This window comes from Calypte anna, chromosome 4A, assembly GCF_003957555.1.
Source record: "Calypte anna isolate BGI_N300 chromosome 4A, bCalAnn1_v1.p, whole genome shotgun sequence".
In the NCBI taxonomy this organism is placed as follows: domain Eukaryota; kingdom Metazoa; phylum Chordata; class Aves; order Apodiformes; family Trochilidae; genus Calypte; species Calypte anna.
In genome coordinates, this window is record NC_044248.1 from 11236745 (window position 1) to 11260235 (window position 23491).

At 35.0% G+C, this 23491-nt stretch overlaps 1 protein-coding gene across 1 annotated transcript in view; it reads left to right on the forward strand.

Moving 5' to 3' along the window:
• The window catches only part of PCDH7 (protocadherin 7), a 249651-nt gene that overhangs the window by 51152 nt on the left and 175008 nt on the right, over window positions 1–23491 (forward strand). The window contains 1 exon segment of the mRNA XM_030449944.1: window positions 1002–1061. Coding sequence (XP_030305804.1) covers window positions 1002–1061 — 60 coding nt within the window.

A 23491-nucleotide genomic window follows, 5' to 3' on the forward strand; every position in this document is an offset into this window, starting at 1 on the left:
ATAAATTATTAATAATTAAAAATATTAGAAAAGCTAAAGAGACTGGTGAAAGCCAACCAAACCTGTTACGTAAACAACACATAATAGATAAATACATTTTTGTGTGTGGATGTCCCATTTCTGAGTGATGTTTTACAAGCTGGTTTTGAAGCTGTCTATATTAGACATAAATCTTCACTGTATTTCAAGAGATGTGTATGTATCTTTTTTGTCGGGAAGCCAAACAGTACAAAGAAATGTACTTTTTTAAAAGTTGGCTTGTTTGTGTTGGGTGATGTTTTGTTGTCTTGTTTCCTTCATAAACGTATTGATCAAAGTGATTCAAAGGAAGCACATTTTCCCCTAATTCTCTATTTTCTTTATGTCCCTCTTGTCGCATAATAGTTAATATTCAGCATTTTGAACAACTTACATGTTCACAGAATTGTTGCCCTCCAAATCTGGCTTGCTTCATTCGTTCATCCATTTAAAAATTTTTTTTTTTATTTTAAATTTTTTTTATTTTTATTTTTTGGTAAGAGAGTGAGATGGGTGATGGGGAAGGAGAGTTGCCAGTTAGTTTTCCTATAAAATTCTAATTCTAATTCTTTACTTCTTTGAACTGTTGGATGTTTTTAGCAACTTACTGTACTATATATTCCATTGCTACATGGAAAAAAGTTTTGCTTGTCAGTGATACCTCAAACATTTGTATTATTTCTTAGTCTGTCTGCAGCGTCAAATAAGAAAATAAATACCATTAAATCCATTACAATTTCTCCATGATTTTCAAACCAACTTATTCCTGGACATAGTTAAATTAATTCCTTCTTTTTCTAAATAGTGTATAATACTATTCTAACTGCTTTCACTGCCAAATAGCTATTATTTTAGCGTGTGTTTGGACCTAAGAGAGAGGAAGAATCTTTTTGCTCACTTATAAGATCCATGATACAGGATTTGGTTAGCCAAACCATACTCACATCCCGGTAAGCAGCCATTTATTTTTGTATTTTTTGTAGGTGGATACAGTGCAGACTACGCAGCACCCTGGCCACATTGAGGAATCATGTAAAATGAATGTATGTGCTCGTAAGTGAATTATTTATGAAATGAAACTCCAACTCTAAGGGATGTTGGATCACAAAATACCTGAACTCTTGTTCTCTCGTGCTAAGAAATTGATTCCCAGGGGGCAGGGTTACTGCAGAGCTAAGTGGACCTTGAAAGCAGAAGTTTTGGTTGGTTTTTTTTTTTAAATTACCATGAGAAAATATGATAAATCCTTTTAAAAATCCATGAAGACATTCAGATTACATTTTTGGATGCATTTGGAGAGATATTAAACAGAGTCAAGAACCCACACCAGAAAAACAGTACATGAGGGACGTTTGGTAAGCAGAAGTGATCAGAAGTGGAGGAACAGGATCAAATACCATCTAATTTAAGAGTATGAAATAAATCACCATTTGATGCTTTGTTCCATCTTTGAAAAGACTGAAATTTGATTAGATGATTGCTTCAATTAGTAACTGTGAGATGAGTGTGAACAAGACTGAATTTTCAATATTTGAATCAAAGAAATATTTGTGGTTTGTTGAAAAAAAACAACAAACAAACAAAAAAACAACTAAACAAAAAAAACCAAAACACAACCAAAAACCACCAAACAAGCCTGATGATGTGCTAGAGAAACAAAGAAAAAATGTTATACCTCAGGACTGAATTTCTGGAAATCCAGATATAGCCTTAGTGTTTGAAAATATTTGTACTACCTGAGTACATGAGACCGAGTAGGGGAGAGGAGCTGGAGGAATCAGTCTTATGTCCTTCAGAGTTTTTTAGAAAAAAAAATGGCTCTACAAGGAAATTGAGGTAGATACAGAGAAGAAACCAAAACATGCTGAATGACTCTACCAGCAGATAGGAAATATTAACAGTCTCTGGCACGTATGCACATACAGTTTGGTTGTTAAACACAAATTAATTCATTTGGCTAGAGCAGTCTAGACTAGAACAATTGTGCCAAGAATTGTACCATTGCCAATACCAAAACCACGCATAGGGATAAACCCTTCCCACTCTGCAGTAACTATTAATCTGTGTACATCATATAAAGACAAAGACCATAGCACCAACTCTGATTTTTATATACACACACAAATTTTTATTTTTATTTTATATAAATATTTGGATATTACATTATATAGTTTGTCAGATTATGATTTAAAAAATGCTGAATATTTCATCCTAAATAATTTATTCATTTATATCCTTCATCATAAAGAACAACAGAAGAGGATATTTTAACAATTGATAGTTTCTCCACAAGCTCTTTTTCTTATGAACAAAGTATAACTTCAGTCCAATCAAGTATCTGATCTAAAGCTGGCATAACTGTGTGAGGAAACAATATTATATTTGCAACTAAAATGTATTATCACTTTGCGTCCTCTAGAATATGTTTTTTGAACTGTCTGAACAAAAATGCTGAAAAAGATTTTTTTGGTCCTGACTGTTGTGCATTTATGTCTGAATTAACTCACCCTTTGTGTTTATTCCTCCAAAACTGTTAGTCTGCCATTTTTTTCCACTTGTGATAATTAGTTCCAATTGGAGGAATTTATGATACAGTAGAGGCTTTGACCTCTTTATTGTAGTTAGATATACTATCAAACTTCCAACTCTGTATACTGCTACTGTATTGATTTTGTTTTCTGTGAACAAAATCAATGAGCCACATTAAAATAAAAAAATCAGATATTTCATTTTTTAATTGATCTGGGTTTTCTACATGTACTTTGTTTATTTAACCTTGACTGCTAGTGTGGAACTTATTGAAAGGAGACTGCATTGATACCATTAGTAATTCTGCATAAAAGAAACCTATGGAAATAAATAAAACACAGAGAGAAAGGAAACTGAAGTTATTGCTTACAGGGATGCAAAAAAAGCATGAAGCATGAAAGCAATGCAAAAGAGATCAAGAAAAGTATAATTCTTGGTAGGGATGCATTGCTTAGAAATATAAAAGAACCTAAAAAAATTAGTGCTTACAGCTTTGTCAAAAAAATAAGCATACACTGTTTCATTTCTATAGCCCTTTCCTTTAATTCAGTAGATGTCATATGACATACCTGCAATCCATTGACCAAACTTCATGAGTTCAGAGCCATTGCAAAGCTTACCTAAGGATAAGAAGAAATGACAAAAATATTTAGCATGTAACATTTTGCAGAAACAAATTCATTAAGTAAGAAAGCAAATTTGTGAAATTTTCATCTTTTTTCTGGACATAGACAGTTTGGAAAAGAAGTTAAACTTGGAAAGTTTGAAGAGAAATGTTAAGGACCTCTGTTCAGATTCTTATCTCAGTTACTGCAACTCTGTATTTCAATAAAATTATTCTGCAACTGAGAAAGAAATCAAAGTGTTGTCTTCTGTGTTCATTGCAGTTTCATTCTTTATATATTTAATTGTCTGGTCAGAAGCAATTGAGGATCCTTGAAAGATATTGTGCAACTACTGTAATTTTCAGATTTCACAGAGTTTAGCAGCCAAGCCATTTGTATGGAATAAAAGCACTTTTTTATTGCCTCCTGCTACAACACCAATGGGGAAAGGTCAGCAAAACAGTGGGAGATCAAATGAAGGACTTTTTCTTGTGTGACATGAACTTGTAAGACACTGGGAGTTTCAAAATTACAAGTGATGATATAGCTTTTTTCACCAATTTCTTTCCTCTTTGCCTCCTACAGCTGCTTCATTGTTGAGTGATGCCTTTTTTTTTCCTCTCAGAATGAGGGAGTGAAAGCCTATTTGTGACAAGTGACAGTCTACTTTGTGTTTGCCCTTGTCCTGCATGGATGAGAAAAAAATGTACATCTCTATGCCTCTCATTTCTCTACCTTTTATGAGCTTAAGTTAGAGCTTTTAAAGCCAAATCTGACTTCCATTACTTTTTCTGTCCCTACTTGTCGTGCAATGTTCATTTATGCCTGTAAACATAGAGGCTTGGACTTACCCACTCATTATTTAAAAAGTTCTGTGTGATAATCCATACTTTAACCTATTACTTATTTTACTGTTCGAGTAAGGTTGACTGAATTTTGCTGATGTAGTAAAAGATAGCTTTGTACTCTAAAAAACAGTGGCTGCATTTACAGTTCCAGGGTATACTTATGATGCATAGCTACAAAATCAGGATTATCTCCCTCTGTGTTGGGGAAAAAATTACCTATTGTGCTTGTAGACATTATTGTGCTTGAGTGTTGACATTGTTTCGGAAACAATATAGTTATGTGAAATGCCATGCCAGCTTCTATTCTCAGTATTTTACAAGAATCTACATTAGGAGTGTAATCTGTGATAAATGCCCTTAATAACCCTTTCTAACACCACAGACATACTTATACAGTGTGATTGTATTTTCACTCAGGATCTTTCATTGAAATTAAACTTTTTCTAGTTAGAATGTGTCTGAAAATATCCAGAAACCACAATCAAAGTACTATTCTTCATCATAGGCAGGTGAATTATTTTTTTGGCAGTGAGTTTTCTTTTGAGCTGTAGTTCCTAGAAATGGCATCAGAGCTATCCATCACAGGAATGCAGTTTGTTGCTCTGTCTAAGGGAATTATGATGCTAATTGGGGGGGAAAAAGTTCATTATTTCCTCTGGAAGCTACAACGGATCCCTCAACAGTCTGCAGTGGTGGAATTCAAAAAAGGTTTTAGAACAGGTTTTGAAATCTACTTTAAAATTAATTTTCTTCCAAATCACTTTCACATTTAAGTTAAGCTTCTGTTTAGCCCCATGATATTATTTTGAATAGTAAATATTGACTGAGACAATTTACCAAAGTTTTCTATTATTTAGACCTATTAATACTATGTACATTTACATACTATCTTTGAGAGATCCAACAGAGAAAAATCTTCTGGAGGATTGAAGTAAACCTAATTATGCTCTGTAGCCTCTCTTATCAGGCTTAATTATCTGTTTACGTTCCATTTTTCAGAGTTCCCATTCAGAAAAAAAACATAACTTTAAAATGGCTTTTGACACAAAATAACCCTTCTGTGAACAGTGAAACTGTACACAGACAATTGTTTTTTCTGGGAGAAAAATGTCACTTCTTGAATACTATTCAGAGCAATTTTATTTTGTCATATGAGTGAAGAAGTGGTATGTAGACTGAGTAACCTCAGATGACTGTGTTGGCAAAGTCAAAATGTCCATCTGATTTTCCTTTTGACAGACAGAAGAATGACAATTTACTTCTGCTATCTCTCCCTGCATTGTGAGAATGGTAAAGGTATATAGCAAAGTGTATACAGTAAAGAATTCTAGCATGGCTTGCCCTGGTCTCAGCTTCCACCTCTAAGAAGGGAGTTAGTAGGTAACCAGATATACATCACGATTTTAAGTGTGGAATATGCTTATTGTAAAGCTTGGTGTCTCATCTATGTTAGCTGTATAGTTTCACAATTGGGAGATTTTCTGGTGAGAATTGGGCATCTCTGCGTGCCCATTCATGTCAGCCTGAGTTTTCTAATATTTAGGATGAATCCCTTTTTGGTATTTCCCTCCCTGTGACTACAGATAGACTTGATCTCAGAGGAACTTCAAATGTGCTCAAGCTCAAAACATTTCTGCATTTAAATTTAATGTGAGTTAACATGGAAAATGCTTAAGCAGAAGTGTCTCATCTCACTTGATTTCCTGTAGCATACATCTAATGATAGAAGATCCACCTAGTGGAAGGTATCCCTGCCCATGCAGGAGGTCTGGAAGTAGATGATCTTTAAGGTTCCTTCCAACCCTAGGCATTCCATGGTTCTATGGACTTGAGTTTGCTGACCTTACAATGGCATTTCGGGGGGGGGCAGAAAGCTTGGCTTGTATTAGCTGTTGCAGGGCTAGAAAACAGGAGATTTAGTCTTCATTTCTATGTGTGCCACTACTACCCACTTCGTTGGGGCTACACCTATGAAAACAGAGTACATTTTCATTACCTCAATCAAAAAAAATTGTTGGGTTAATTTTGTTTTATGAACTCTTTATAAGATAGAGTGATGAGAGCCATAGAAATGTCTATAAAGAGCAGTATGATACTGTAGAAATGCTTTCATATCCTGTTTCACTGAAGTTGTGAGAACTTGCTTTTTCAGAGCAAAACCTCTTTTGCATAACATCTATAAACTACCTCCTGGCCAAATTGTTTGAAACATTATTTTTCATCATTGCATTTATACTTCTGTATAAATATGTCAGTGCGCTTTTGTCAAAGAATGCTTTAAATTTAACCATACTGCATTTAAGAAAAAAAATATTTTATAGGTTACTTTTTTTCCTAAAATATCATATTAGGGAAGCAACTCAAACTTGTTATTTTATGTTGGCTTCAAATATAGATAGCATATTTGTTTTAATTCAAGTATTTCTAACTGTGAAACATGAGTGTATTGACACTGTTAGTAGGTAAAGACTTTCAACAAATTGGAAAAAAGGCATAATATGGAAATAACTAATTCAATAATATTGTGAAACAGATAATTATATACTCAGTGCTGGCAGTGACACAGCTATACATAAGCTTTGTCCTAAGGAGCTTACATTATAAAGAGGAAAACTAGACACTCTGGCATACTCAGGATTTTCTTGTTCACCTTCATCCTGCTTCCTTTCCTCGTTTTGGAATGTTCCCTGTGGAGGGCATTAGAAAGTTGTGAATTAAAGCTCCAGGAAGTCTGAAAGAAGCAGTGTTGTGGAATAAAAAGGGCAGATTTCCTGGTACAATTAGACAGGTGTTTGCTATGCATGATGAAGGGCCTGTAGTGTAGAGAGGAGTGAAAGGTTAGTGAAAGGAGAATGCAAGTAGGGCAGTTACATGTATCTGTAAAAAATGTCATGTCATCACATCATGCCATGCTCACCTTGTGTTTCAAGTGCTTGAAAGTGTGTGAAGTAGGTCTGAGCATCTTGCAGTCATAAGGAGCTGATAATTGCTGGTTACCTGCTGAGTTCAGCTGTTTGTCTTCCAGAGATGATTTGGTAGATATTTTTTCTAAATCTGACCATAGGTCTTGAGCAAAGCTTGTGTCTGTATCATGTACAGAGATCAGAGCACTCCCAAAGAACTTGAAGTATGCACAAGAAGCTAAACTGTTCTCTTTTGAGGCAGTCTCTAGTCTTGGAAATGTAAGTGGGAAGCTCCTGACAGATTTTAATTTAACTCAAGAAGGTTTTTTTCTAGTAGGATGACTTAGGAAAAATACATGCTGATTTTATGCGTACTCTTAGGGTAATTTTTTTTTCTTCACTGTGTACTTTGTTTGTGGGGAATTGCAATACATTCCAAGGTAAAAAAGAAAAAAAAAAAAAGCGCGTTTCTGTCCTATTGCTTTCTGTCCTATTTGCATTTATGGCATGAGCTACATTCATTTCACTTTAGTAATCTGGAAATGTGGTTTACTACAGAGAACTTTGAAGCAGGAAGTGGGGGTCTTTCATTCTTGCAGGTGATACTGACCTGCTTTTGTGGGGTGAAAGAAGTCAGCTTTCTGTGCCTTAACTCTCTGGTGTATTAAATAGACACAAAACAATGAAGTCACCTGAGATTTCTGGGCCTTGACTGTCTTAAACTACTTAAATTAAGGGATACGGTGAGGTTTGTTTAAGTAAATACTTTCATTTGTGAGCGCCAGTGGGAATTTACTGATTAATGCCTTGATTTAACAATATTTTGGGACGCTTCATCTGCACATGTGCAGTGCTTTTGCATGTTTGAGTTAAAAATTCATAATCTTGAGCTCTTGACATACCCTCAGCTGTTCCATTTTCAGAATACTGATTTTTTCACATTACTATCATGAAAAAAAGACAGAGAATTTTCCTCAAAATGTAACCCTTTAATTTCTGTCTAATGTACTGGAAATACAGTAAAAAAATTTCTCTTACTATGCACTAGCTACTGAGTCTGTTGAATGTTTGGTACTCTTGCCATGCAGAACTGCTCCAGGAAAAAATTACAATAGTTATCATAGTGCAGGTAGGAAATATGGTTGAATTTTCAAAACTGCTCACTAACTTCAGCAATTAGCTCTTTTAAAAATACGACTCTTAAGTGTCAGTACTAGGCAGATGTACAGATGGTTATCCACATCTTGCAATAACCAGAGTAAATTCAGCCAGGCAGCAGGTGGGAAGGTTCTGCACATCTATATCATCTCTCTGTGCATCTGTCTCTCAGGGCCTGTAGAGATGTAGTGGCTGCTTCCCTACATGCCATAACCAGAAAAGAAAATGCAATTGGAATTCTAGTCCCCAGAGCCCGTCTCCCTAACCCGCTGTGTGCAATTCACCATTTTTTATGTTGCACAGACCTAATACCTCATTGTACACTTCAAAATTTTCATAATACATCTTTTGCATTTCATTTTAGGTCAGAATATAAATATTGCAAAAAGAAAAAAAAATTATTAGAATAATATAGTGAATAATGATACCTGAAGAATTATTATATTTGAAAAAGGAAGATCAAATTGTCACTAGATCTTTTGATACTCAGTTTTACAATCCACTGAAATTCTGCTGAAGAGATTTGTACTTTGTGTAGCTGGAATGGCTGCCAATCATACTTCCCTCATCTATTATCTTATTCAAATTAATACTGGTAAGCTTGAAATATCATAAGTAGCTTTAGCGCTTCTGTAATCTACTTTTAATAGGAGGAAGGAAATACAGTCCATATGGTATCCTCTATGATCTGTCTTGAATTATTTTTGGGTTAAGAACAAATGCATACCTTAGTTTTGGTTACATACCCAATCTCAAATTATTTTCATTAAAAATGAAAATCTCCTTTAAATACATTAAGTCCAAGGCCATCTGTTGATTTCAAAAATCCTGTAGCTTCAGTTCTTGCAATGGATAAACTTCTCCAATAAATTTTCATGGAGTTTAAAATGTCAGTGATGGCAGTTGTGAGATTGGCTTGGAGAGCTGCATGCTGCAGTGAAAGAGTGAACAGCATTTCCCTTTTCAAAAGCCTACTTCTGACTCAAGAAAGTAAAAGAAAAAAGTGTCTTCTGTAGGTTTTGGAGAAAGTGCCAGTATGGGAAACTGGCAAATTGTCTAATGCTGACTAGATGAGCATTAACAGTGTGCAGCTCCTTACTAAAGACTTTTCTATGTAATGGTATAAACCTATAAGACAACAATAACACAGAATTTTTTAATTAAGAGATATGATTTAAAAAAAACAAAACAAACACAAAATTAATTTAAACCTCCAGGTGTTTCAGACTTCTCTTTGAAATTGTAACCCTATGTTCCTGTTTCTGAGCCAGTCATGAAGAATACATGGTAGAGTAATAATAATTTTGACTCCCCTTTATAATTACTTATTCATTTCTGTATTACAATGTCAAGAGACTGCTATGACTGTTCCAAAAGAAGCCTGACTTCAGCAATGAAAAAGCAGCACATCATTCATTAAAGCTAACAGCAAGCATGCAAATCCTAAAGTAATTTATCACCAGGGTAGTGGTGGTGGGGAGCTCTTCTATAACAGAGGGTTCCAATCAAGCTCAAAGAAGAACTTCTCTGATTGGCAGAAGGTGCTATGTGTTAGTTTGATTGTTCATTTCAAAGGCAATAGGAAGTGTTGTGAAAATGTTGAGTCTTAGTTTATATAAAACTTCCTCATAATCCTTATATTTATAGACTCCAGGTAACTGAACAAACAAGAAGAAATTATATTTGCTCAAACCATTTCATTAGAATTAATGAAAATCCCAGAGACATTACTACCTGTCACTAACAGCTGTTGATATAACTATTTTTTATTGTGCTATAACAATGACATCACTTTCCTTGCAGTAATATGTGCGCTTGGGGTACCATAATGAACTTCCAATTGTGACAAACAACATTATTTTTTTTACAGATTTTGTATTAAATAAGTACCAGCCAGTATCTGTGGGTTAATGTATGCATACCATTTGGAACATACTTAGTGGCATTATGTAATTCACAGATGTTTTATTATTCAAAGTACTCCGTATTCATAGCTCTCTGTAGTCACAGTTGTGCAAAATCTTATGAGGGAGATTCTGTGTGTCTTCTACTGGCCTTTTAGACTTGTCAAACTCTCATTCAGTCAATTCAATTCAAATCAAACAGTGGGATACGTTGCCCTTTTCTGATTATTTTGCGATTGGACTGATGGAGTGGAAAGGACTAAAAATATTGATTTCTCATAATCTATGCATATATATTTCCTGGGGTGGACATAAAAAAAGAAAATCCTTATCTTTCACCGTTTTGGACCCCACTATAATTTATCTCTTCCAGAGATAATAAATTATGGTTATGAATATTAGATACAGTGTTTATATGCACTTTTTGTAGGAATAAATGCAGTTGCACTGTTATAGGCAGAAGTGAAGTAAAACTAAATGAGAAAGCTTCTCTGCTGCTGTTGTTGCTGTTGTTTTAAATCATATTAGAAATGCTCTTTCCAGCTGGTCTACCAATTCACTCTCCTTGATTTTATCATCTGATCAGCACCAGACCACTAGCTGATGAAAGACAAAGCAGGTGTTACTGATTGCAGTGGCATTTTTAATTTTCCATTAATATAAAAAGACACAGTATCTCAGTGCTGTAGTTCTACTGAGGAAATAAAAATCCTAGGAATGGAATAATTTCCAAAAATTCTCACTAGGATCAGAGTTTTAATTTGGAATTTTATTACTATTTTTTAAAAAACTTCTGGGTTTTTTTTTTTTAATTTTGTTTTCTTGTTAGTCATCCCTTTTCTTTTTGTTTAATTGCATTCTTTGTCCTGTATTTTTGAACCCATTTCTTATTTTCATCCCTGCTTGTTTGGAATTTTTGGACTATGCAACTATAAACGTGGTGATCTCTGGTTTTAATTCTATCACCATATGTATCCTTAATTTCTTGCAAGTTACATTATAATTTTAACTATTGCCATGATTGTGTAGTCATTAACCTAGTAAAAAGTTTATTTACTTTAAAATTTGGTGCTTTACGTTTAGTGTTTGAGTTTTCTAGATAGAGTGGCAAGTTGTTGGGATAAAAAAATTCAATTTTTTTTCCTGTTTCTCCACAAGGAAGTGTCTGTCCCTCGGTATGCTTCTGGTGAAAATTTACTTTCTCTGTGTTTAAGCTTCCTCTTGTACAGAGGTCTGTCACCTCTGCCTGCCTGCCTTTGTGGAAAAGAACAGCATAGTCCTAAATAGCTTAACCTATCCCTGACTGTAATATCTTGCAGGAAAAAGAAAGCAGTTTACTACATTCTTTCTTTCCATGATGGGCTAGTGATGGTCTTGGCTTTGTAGTCTCAAATTAGTATTAGGAAAGTAAATACAATGAATAAGGAATCTGATAGTTTTGTAAATGCAGTAGTTTTTAACTCTAAGTGTTTGTGAAACTGTGCTTTTGATGTATTTAATATTCAATTATTCACTTTGATGTTCCGTTCATCTATATACCATTTCAGTAAATAAACATGTAAAACCCTTTAGAGCAAATAATGAACTTCAATCAAAATGCCCATAGGAGAATGATGATGAACCCAAAGAAGATGAAGAGTAGTGTAAAATCTGAAATGTGACTGGAAAAAATTGAGCTTTCTGTCACATTTAATAGGAGTAAGTGTAAGAAGCTATCAGGAAAGTAATTTAAAAAAAAAAATTCCCATATCCAGTAAACTTTATCAATATGAGAAATGTACCTGAAAATAGGCTTCTGTGCTACCAGTCTAACTTCTGGTGACTCTCAGTGAGTGACAAACTGAAGTCTTCAGTGTGGATAAGTATATATGTAATACACCAACTTGCTTTTTGGAGCTGTGTTACCTTTGTAATGTTTCTATTAAGATTCTGATGATGTGAATGCTGGGTGGTCAAAAAAATGCTTTGAAGTCCAGCGATGGTCAGTTCTCTGAATATGTAGGAAGTTCCTGCTTTCTTGCTGAACCCAAGGGGCAGAAAACATAAAGCACAGGTTTTTTTGTTTCAACTTGCAAATTTTGTAGAATTTCAAGCCAATAGTGTTTCAGCAAAACAGATTACATAAAGTTCCCAAAATGATGAAAAAATGCTTCTTTTGGACCCCCAGTGGATATCTCAGACCAGAATGCAAGCAAGCAATGTGTTTCATTCTAATGATGTTCTCTGCTTCTGTTGATGGTTTACTCTGTGATGAGTAATGGATAAAGGTTTTTAACAGTTTTATATGTAAATATGAGGAACAACAGGAAATATCTGGTTAACTCTTAATGTAAACCCAACAATTATTTCAAAAGAGACTTCTGTTCTAGCCTTTTACTCCATTCTGTCTCATGTCAGGAAACTGAATGTACATTACTCATCTCAGATTGATACCATTTTCACACCATACAAGGGCAGAAAGAAAATTTCCAGTCATAGAGATCACATTATCATACACAGGAGCAACACAGGAGTTAAGCTTCTGGCTCTGTCTCTTTGCTGTAATGATAGCATTTTCCTGGTTTAGGTCTGATTAATATAAATGAACAAAAATATGTATTCTACACAATTTTGAAGGAAAAATGCCCAGGGCAAACTCACTTCCATTTGGTTTTATGTGAAAAAAAAAAAAGTAATAAGCAGCAGTCACTCCCTATGCTTGTCCCCCTAGAATTCTTCCTTTATTCACTAAGCTCCCCTATTTGAGAAAGTTTTTTGGGTTTATATATAGGGAACGTTCCAGTAAAGGAATACAAAGAAGATGGATGAAACAGCTGATATCTTGAAATAGGAAACTGTAATATCAAAGGAAAATAGGTAGAGAAAAAGAAAAATAATGAACAAAACCCAACACAGGGTTCTCTAAAAGGGAACTTTTTTGTCTCTATGTAAAGAGGCTCCAATTCTCAAACCTGAAAATAATAATACCTCTTAAGCAAACTAAACTAGAAAAAAATTAGCTGATTTAAAATTAAAGAATAAATCTTTCACATAAATATTCCACTTATATCCATGCCCAAGGGGCGGAAGTTGGAAAGGCCCCTACTCTGGCAAAAAAATCAATCTAAAAAATAGATACTTAAAAACTAAGCATAAAAAAATCATATTTAGGAAGTGAGTTTTACATTTCACCCTAGAAACTTGGCACTGTTTCATTTTTGCATAGCATAATCTTTAATCTCTATTAAATTATATATATATATATATGTATAAAAAAGATAATAGGTGTCCTGAAGTGAGCAGAAAACAACAATTCATTGCTGCTGGTCATTGTTGATGCTGTACAATGGAGGGGGACAGTTTGGTTGTAATCTATTGTTGTACTATTATTAATATTATAGGTTGTACTATTATTAATATTATAATTTATTTTTCTATTAGGCAAGTACAAAGAGTAGTGGAACATGGCTTGGGGTTTTGATCAGATCTTATTGTCCTTCTTGTCTATTGGGGGATGAATTCCAACCTGACAAATGTAAAAAAATTCTTCCTATATAACACCCAGGGTGATACAGGAAGCTCAGGGATGAAACCTTTGCAGTATGAACCTAGGTATGAGTATAGAAAACAGCAGAAATAGTCTAAGGAGGGCTCAGTTTACATAAACTGGTATAAGAAAAGGAAAATTCAGGGATACATTGTCTGCAAATGCTTCAAACTTATTGCTATCAATGTCTGTTATGTTTGTCTGTGATTTCCACCCACAAGACAGAGACAAAGCAGCTGTTCTAATTGTTATGAATAATTTACCCTACCCTCTTAGTTTCAAAAGCACTAATATTTGTAATTTAGTTTATATATATAGATATATTTTAAAAGGAGGTGTATTTTAAAATAAATGGCAAGCAGAATACTTTCATAGTTCTCATGATAAACCATTCCCTGCTGATAGTCTATGGGGCAGTTCCAGCATCTTTATAAATCTTCCCAAGCTCCTTATTTCATTTAGCTATACTTCTGTGGATACGTGTTGAGGGCAGCTTAAACATAAAGAAAACAAAGATTCTAAGCTATAAATCAAATATGACAACCAGCATTTTTAATCTGTGTGGATTTGGAAAGGATCTATACTGTATATCAAAGGATAACTAATTCCTCTGTGTGTCTCTCAACTGCTCAAGAAATTCACCTGTAACTTTTTTCATTGCCAGTTGTTCTATTCTGTTTCTTAGCTCTTACATTCTAGAAAGATGCATTGTTGAATAATTGAATATTTAAGAAATGCTGAATATTCTCCATGTTGGCATATACAGACTCTTGAAGTGTTTGGCAATTGGTTTTAAGTGATAATGCAGTGACATGGAAGAATCTTAGTAAAATAAATTTCTTTCTGGAGCAGCAGGGAAAGCTATAGAAATAGCATAGAAGCTGCTGGCAGCCAGCAGTAGACAGCTCCTCAGCCACCCTTTCTTTGCATTTAACTGTAGATGTACTGTTTAGCTCATAAGAATGGTTAAGTTATCCCTATTCTCTCAACAGTGTAATGCTGGACTTCAGGAAATTGGGAGGTTTTTGGAAAGTAGAAGGAGAAGAAGTCATAAAATAGATACAGCAGAACAAAGTGAGAAGGAATCTGAAAGAAAGTACTCTTCACTCCCCATCTGGTGACAAAGACTGAAAAAGTAAAACAAAACAAAACACAAAACAAACAAACAAAACAAACCAAACCGAACCAAAAAAAAAAAAAAAAAAAAAAAAAAAAAGAGAGAGAAAACACCAGTGGTAAATAATAAATAAATAAAAATTAGTAAATACAGTTTTATAACTTAACTATGTGGCCAAAATTGAGGAGATGTTTTCCTATTCCTTATATAGTCTATAAATGACTTTGTAAAAGAAAAAAGTCTGATTACCATCTGAATTGACAACGAAATGGGGCAAGTGCAGCCCCACTGTCACAGCACAGTTTCAGTGTCTTTCAGTTTTTACTTTATTGTGTGCTATTCAGGATTCATTTGCTTTGAATTTTAAATTAAATTAGAGTAAGAGTAGGAAATTTTTTTTTGACAGAATGGTAAAAGTGAAGTTTGAAATAGCTTCCCATATGGTGATACAAGCACAAGCAAAAGAGCAGAAAAATGTTTCAAAGGGTTTATAATTCATGGAGCAAAGGAAGTGGTGTGTTTGTTGGGGCTTCTCCTTAGCCCACATAAAATCTTCTGTATATGTACTTCATAATTAGGGCTTCATGTGCCTGCAGGGAGGGTACACAGCCAGGGAGCAGCCTTTATGCACAGCATGCTACCCTAGCAACCTGATAGATTTCCAGCAGAAATGTGTGTGGGAGTTAATGCTGATCTTTGCAAAGTTAACCCATTTTTGGAGAAAGAAGTATGTACAGCTGCTGTGGCTAGTCAGCATAGTGTGACTTCCAAAATCCAGAGGAAAAAACTTGGCCAAAATATGCTCATATCTGATATATGTACCTGGATTTTTCTTCCCTCATCCACCAAATAAATCCCTGTGTGGAAAGTAATGTGACATCAGCCACATGAGGCAATGCCCACTAACTGTGTGATTGACTTGTTTGCCATTTATTTCTCATCTAAGTATGATATGAGCTGTGAGTGTGTATTCTGCAGTTAATCTAGTTTAACCTTTTTAAGAGTGAATTTCCTATTTGCCATTCTAGTGCTTCACAAGAGCTCTGGGGAACTCTTCAAGGGACAGTTCAAGGGATGCTTCAAGATAGTTTAAGGGTTAGTTTAAGAGATAATTTTAAGGGTTTAGAACATCACATTATAAACTTTGGCTACCCAGTATCAGTTTTGCACAGCTGCCCAAGCTGCAGTGCTGGAGTGGCCAGCAGAAAGAAATAACCATCTGAACCTCCCTGTCCCAGCTAGAGCTGGGACTGAGTATGGGAAAATGTAAATGAGCATAGGAGGGAGAGAGAAAGGAAGAAGAATTCTTAAATCTCACTGAGAACTGAGTCCAACAGCAATAGTGTGTTGGGATGAGAATGCTCATACCCCCTGTCCTTACAGTTTTCTCCAGTCAGAGCTAGAAAAACATCACTACAACAGACTGAATAGCATGGGGTTTTTTGTGTTTGTTTTTATCTCATTCAGTATTTCAAAAACATAGATTGTGCAATGTCCCTGCACAGAGTGTCCCTCATTGGTGTGCAGAGAGTGGGAAATTGCCTAATGGTCAAGTGTGAAAGAGTAGAACTGTGGAAGCCACTTTTCTGAATATTTCACAGGTTGTAGAGCCTGTTTGCAGCTTGTATAATTTAATTTTGAACCATCTGAGGAATTATCTATGTGCACAATTTCTGCTGTTTTCCATTCCCAAAGGAAAGCTTTGTTGCAGCACAGTCTACCCAATCATCTGATACCCACATTAATCAGCAGTAAAAGAGATATGTGTGATAGGAAACCTTTGTTGGCATACAGTCTCAAGAACATAAATCTGTAAAAATTCTGATTTTACCTGTCAGTGTTACTGGTAGGGTAATGAAAAGACTTCCAGCAAGATACTTAAGTGCACATCTTTGAGTCATACACAGCAGAGAGTTAATATTCTACCTTTACTGAACTTCAGTGGGTTTATTAGAAATAAAAATTGAGAACACCTCACTGAAAGTTTCATCTTTCCTTGTGTAGCATGTAAAACCCTAAAATTCTGTCAGTGCATTCCAGTTTGGACCTCTGAATACTTTACTTGGATTTGTTAACCTTATCTAAACTAATCTAATGGAATTTTTTTTTTTTTGAAAGCTATTTGGTTTATATCCTCTGTTAATTTACCTGCAAGAAACTGAAATCCAATAATAAATTAGGTTTGTTCTGTGTTCTAAACACTTTCTCTCTGGTAACTGACTTTGTACTAGTAGTTAAAATAATAAAGCAGAATAGCAGTACCTGAATGGGTTAAAGGGAACCAGACTGGTCTGTGAGGAGTTTTCTGCATGTGTTCCTAGTGTTCCTGGGATGCCAGACACTTCTTCCCACACAAGAATGAAATGACTATGTAATTAATGGGTAAAGGATTGTTCATTTGGCCAAATCCAAAATGCAACAAATGATGAGGAGTCCCTGTGATGTACTAGTCTGCTGTAAAGCATCTCCCTTATGCTTATTCTAAGGTATATTATCTCTGTTGCTTCACTGGGTAAGAGGCATTTCTACATTGCTTTAAGCAGAAAATGCCATAAACAGCAGAGTGCAATTTGGGTTATTTTATTTTATATTACCTATAATTTTATTTTTCTCAGCTGGAAATGTGAGATTGGTTTGAACTAGTACAGCTGACTTCACAGATAAATACATCTTTCTCTGTTACCTGATTCCCTATCAGTCTTTCTAGCTTCTTTGAAATTTTGTATTGCTATCCTTCAATACTACCATGTATTAGATCATCTTCCACATAAAATCAATAGCTTTACTGAAATCCCTGCTAGAACTGAAGGACCATTCACCTCAAGTAGCAAGAAGGAAGGCTTTGCAAGGTTTTCTAAAAATGCCTGTCTGGATTTATCAGATCTACTGTGGTTTTTTACTAATGAAAAATGATTTAGCTATAATATTAAGTTTTTATTTTATACCTCAAATAGTTAAAGTTAACATTCCAAGTGGCATTTTTGTCTTGTAAGTTTCAAATTTTCATGAATACAGTCTAAATGAAATTTAGACTAGTGAAGGGAGGCCTTTTATGTAGTATTCATCAGTTGCTATTCTTGTTCAAAACATTTAACTAATAAGAACATAATCATTGCTATTTAGACTAGTTCTGGCCCCTTGAAAACAACACATTAAAATAAGACCCTATTCATCTCACACTTGGGTAAGTTAATCAGGAAATCAAGTATGGAAGATACAAGTAATCTTTTACCTCTTCATCACAACATACATAACTCTGGAAGTTAATTTTCTTATTTTCAAAATTAAACAGATACCTTAATAATAAAAAGCGCATTCTGTATGTTTCTGACCTGGACACCTGTAAATTTGTTTATATTAGGCTTAGAACCTTTTGCTCCCATAGTAATAAATTTATGTTGGGTTCTTTCTCCTCTTTTTATCACTGAGTCTCTCAGAGGTCAATACTTGGTGGAATTTAATACCCACGTCTTTCTCTAGTAACCTGAGTTAGATTTTTGCGTTTTCTTTTTCTCCTTCAAATACAGATAACAAAGAAATTTTGTTTTCTGTTTGGCAAAAGGGTTTAACAGCCCCACATCCTTTCTGATTCAACCCTTGTGCTTGTATGATGCCAGAATATCAGTGTTCACACTGACCCGAACTTCATTGTTCGCAGATTTCTTGTCATAGCCAAATTTATCAGAGCTGTTGTTCCATTGCTCATATACATCCTTAAGGCTGAGGCTTCTTTGCCTCTTTCCTGGACTATGCTGTTTTAAGAAATTGGCTTCTTAGTCCAGTCTTTGTCAAGTGTTTCTTTCTGCTTTTCACAAACCCCGGTAATTACCACTAAAATTCTCTAATTACAGCTATATCAATGGCAACCTGATGCTTGTGCATTTCACATTCCCATGCTGACTCTCATTCAAATTCCAAGCATTTTAAAAGCTTTTCAAACATTCATCTGTCTTCATTTGCTTTTCTTCTCATCCAGTTTCTCTAACACCTGCCCCACCCTTCCTACAGAGTCTTGCCTGCTGGTGTCAAAATATGTTCTGAGCAGTTCTGTGAAACAGCCCACTTGCATTTCTCCTTCTGATCAAGCCTTAATTGCCATTCTGAACTTAATTATGAGAAACATTTTTTTTTCTTTCATTGGCCTTTATATACACACATTTGCCTTCTGTAATGCTGTTTGGGAGTATGTTACATTGGATATACTTCTGTATGCTTTGCTATTCTAGTAAATATATTTTAATGGTGTAAGAAATACATGTTACAAATTGGATTGCCATTGTTTTTACTGCATTTCTGTATTCTAGGGTAGCTTGTCTTATTAAAGTGTATATCAAATGCCTACAATAGTATCAATGGTCTGTTCTTGGATATAGAGGAAGTTTGCATGGTACAGCGGTATCATCTTATGGCAGGAGCAGCTCCACTGCTGCACAGACTTTTACCTTTGTTCACATTTTTTCAAACTTACCTTGCAGAAGTCAATATTGCAGAAAGAGAAGAGATAAAGGCATAGAGCTTGAGAGCACTTTAGGGCACTAAATAAATCACTGGAGCACTTCAGCCAAGGCTGCTGATGCAGCCTAACAAGAATATGGGATTACCAAATTACAGTCTGTGTGCTCACAGCACTTTTATGAAAGTGAGTCAGTGAGAAAGGGCTTGAGAGAACTATTTCAAATAGACTGAGCTGAAATGCAAAGTGAGTGTGTATCTTCTAGGTATGGGGAAGGTCATCACTTGGTCATTTACTTGTGTTTGACATTTCTAAAAGGCCAAAAGCAAAAATAAGATATCACAGATGGATTTAAAATAGTCTTAACTTTGCCTGTAGTAGAATTTTGTGGAAAGAGTTGGAATAAGAGCATTTAAGATGGATCCATCTTGTAATTTTTGTTGTGTTCAGCAAGTAGAATTTTGGCTGTGCATAAATGGCCATCATGAAAGAATCACAGATAGCTTTTTGGTAGTTTCTTGACATGATGTCGTGTCTCACCTGGTGGTTTACCCAGGGAAATTCAAACTGAACTTCACAGAGAGGAGATGAGGTACAGTTAGATCCAGTCCTCTCAAATCTGTCCTTCTCAGTGAGGATATTAATGGCACAGGTATAATTAACCTTTTCTAAGTATCCCTGGGGCAGGATTAACCCTCTCTTAGTTAATTTCTTTCCAAGACTCCTTTGGTGAGATTAAGCTCTTGAATTCTCTGCATGGTACTCCAAGAGTAAGACCATTACCCAGGAGGCCTGTACAAAAGAAAGCTTTATTTAAAATGGGTTAAGATTATAAAACTTCTCAGAAACACACAACATTATTACTCCCAAAGCAACAGATTACAGCTAGCAGAATTAGAAATTATGAAGAAAGGGGACAGAAAAGATATCACCACCTTTAGATCCATCAGTGATCTTGGCTTGATGTTGTAGTCCTTGGATGATGGGTGCACACTCCCAGCATTTTGAATCTTCTAGGGTACCTGGCCCTGCCTCTCCTCAGTGAGGATCAGCCTAGTTTGTGCAGCCTCAGTGTTGAGTTTGTGAATGTTCTAAAAATTGTCGATGTGGGGCATGGGGGTCCAGGTGGTCACTTAACCTCCCTCCATCGAGTTGACTGAGCCACGACCCTTATTTCTGCACATGTGCCCTATTTGGTGACATGGCAAAACTGGCATTTCAAGGCCAGGTTGAATGGGGCATTGAGCAACCTAGTGGAAGTTCTAGTGGAAGGTGTCCCTGCCCATGCAAAGGGGATGGAACTACATGATCTTTAGGGTGCTTTCCACACCCAGCCATTCTATGGTTCTATGATTTTATGATTACACAGGATTTTCACCAAAAGGCACTCAGCCTCCACAGGAGCCTGCTTGGTACCACTGTTCCTTATCAAATGAGGACAGTATCCTGCTTATCAGTATGCCCATTGAATGAGGGTCTCCTGTTGTAAGAGTGGTGTCCAGGTGGCTCATGAAATGAAGACCCCACCCGAGCACAATATCCAGTTTGTCAGGGCAGCTGTTTTGAGACAATTATTAATTCAGGAGTCTACACAAGCATTTGCAGCAGACTTGTCAGGTTCCCTGCAGGAATTTTTCTGTAAAAATTAGTATGCTTTTTCACTGTATTGCAGACGCTTTCTCCTTCTCTTTGCCCGTACTTCAGTTCAAATGATGTATGTCTTTTTTTTACACAGAAAAGAGATGAGGGTATCCCTATTGTAAGACATTTGAAGTTTTTCATGAATCTGGACTATGAAACAAGATACTGTGAACTGCAGAGATCACCTTGTTATGCATCTTTCAGCTGGTGACATTATTGCCTGTTGTTAGGAAGGCTGACAGTTCTTGTCTGAAATCAAGATTTGTTCTGCTGCTGACACTGTGCAGTACTTTGGATTTGTGGCTCCCTTAGAACTGAGGTAATCCCTTCTGTGACAGGTTACATAAATGCAGTTGGCTTATGCTGCTTTTTCAGAAGCTACAGAAATCTTACTACTATTTTGAAGGTTAAGAAAGTTTGTAATTAATTCTGACATTCTGAATTTTTTTCCCTATTGGATTCCAAAGTCTGTTACTGTCTGAGCATTTGTTGAGCATGTAGATCTTATTGTCCAGTATAGTTTGTGTCCTTTATGCCATTAATATCAAAGTCATTTTTCAGTGTGTTGTGGGTTTTGAGACTACAAAGAGACTGGGTGAGGTGGCATTTGTTTCATATGACATCTTGTGATGCTTTTAATTATTTTCTAATGTTTTCATAAAGTATTTAACAATTTATTAAGTATTATTAAATGTGGCATTACAATTTTCTTTAATAATAAGGTTTTTGGTGAAGTGCTCTTGCTTTAAAGTATTGCAAGGTTTTTATATATATTTAGGTCTGTTAAGTATTATGTGGCTGAGGATATATATGCATCCAGATGCTCATTAACAGTTCTGCTGGCATCAAGATGAAATGAAGCATCTTCCCTTAAGTGTCCATAAAGGGAGAGCATACAGGAATTTGTTTTTAGGTAATGTGATCTTTACTAAGTTTAAGCAGCCATTTAGGTCCCTATAGAGAGGAATAGGCCTGTAAAATGGTTTGTGCCCAGGAAAACAGAATTTCAATTTATGTTTCTTCTACTGTGTCATTATTTCTGCTACACTCTAGTTACAGATCTGAGACAATCACTGCCCTTTTCACTAGTGAGTGATGGCAAGAAAAAATCAATTATTTTCATATCTTTTTGAAAGCTGAAAGAACTAGTTATACTAACTAATTTGAAGTTGGGATAGAAAAAAGCTTAGTTAATTACACTTTTAAAAAGGAAAAGAAGTTTCTGATGTTTGTTTTTTTTTCTTTCAATCAGAGCAGTAAAATATAGATCTGTCAGCAGACAGTTCCTGTTTGATTTGCCTGGCCTGTTAGAAAGCTTTTAAACATTTTCCATTGACTTGATTTTAGCAGTGTAAGACCAACTTCCCTTCTTAAGGAAGAGAAGCTGCTCTCATAAGCTCCTCATGGATTTGCAAGATTGTGACTTACTTGATTTCTTATATTCAGTAAACATTCTTATTCTAAGTTGTCTAAGAGATATAAATTTAATCATACTTTTGATTAAGAAACTAAAAATATGATCATGAAGGTTTATAAATAATAAATAAATTAGGTTCATAAAAGAAAGCAAGGTAGTGAAAATCCTGCTTCATATTGATAAGTACTTCCTGCATTGTCAATAGTTTTGCATTTTAAGCATTAAGTAAATGTATGATGTAGAACAATTTCTTTTTTTTTTTTTTTTCCCTCCCTGGGGATGACATTAAAATGTGATGTTATTTAAAATACTGCTTAGTCTAAAAAGCAATTGATTTTTTTCATGAAATGACAGACTGAAAATTTTGCTATATCTGTTTGAAGTGAAAAATATAAATGGCAGACTGTCTGGGTACAGGAACTGTACATTTCAATACCAGTTTGAGATGCTTAGTCCTATAGCAGTAGATATTCAGAATTTAGAAAAAGGTAAAACTATGATGCTTAATGAAGTACTGAGGCACTTCTTGTTTTCAGTAAAATTATGAATCACTAAGTTGTCACACACTTTCAACAAAGATTAAATCAATTCCTTATTTTACCTGTACTGAGGACACGCTTTGTTGTCTACATTAATCTTTATGAAGCTTTCCCCTCCATCGTAACCTGAGGAAAAGAAAATAAATTACTGTACCACTTCCTGCTTCCTGCTCATTAGATGTCTTTTAAATCATTTTATCCTTCAGGACACTTCTTATGTGTCTTTAAGTTAGTTACTTTAAATTTTCCTTCCCATTATTTCTTTCTTTATCCTTATTATGTATTCTACATTTTTGAATTCTTCTTTTCATGAAATGTTTATTTGCCATTCAAAGAGAAGTTTCAACAAGCTTGACTTCTTCAGCAAAAGTGATTCATGCCTAGAGGACAGAGGGTGTTTTTGGGATGGGTAGGTATTTTCAATAAATAGCTACATGGGTTTAATTTTAATCTTCAGTGGGTAAGATGATATTTATTGATATGTGGTTTTAAAGCTGACATGATACTTCTAAGGAAACAGATAATCATAAATGAATCCCAACTAAAGATAGAGAACTCATCAGGGCAAATAGATTTATGGCAGAAATTAATATGACTTAAATAATAAATTTTTTAGCCTTTTTTAGTTTTAATGAATCACATATGCATTTTAGTACTCTCTCTCCACAAGGCAAAATATTTGAAAGGATAAAGATCTTTTGCTTACAGCTACATGAACACCTGTTGTGTGGTTGGAGAGAGTTTTATAAAGGATGCTATTCTTTGGGCACATTAGTTTATTTTCCACAGACATATAAATTATAACAGGTCAGTTTGGCCCTTTACAGATTCAT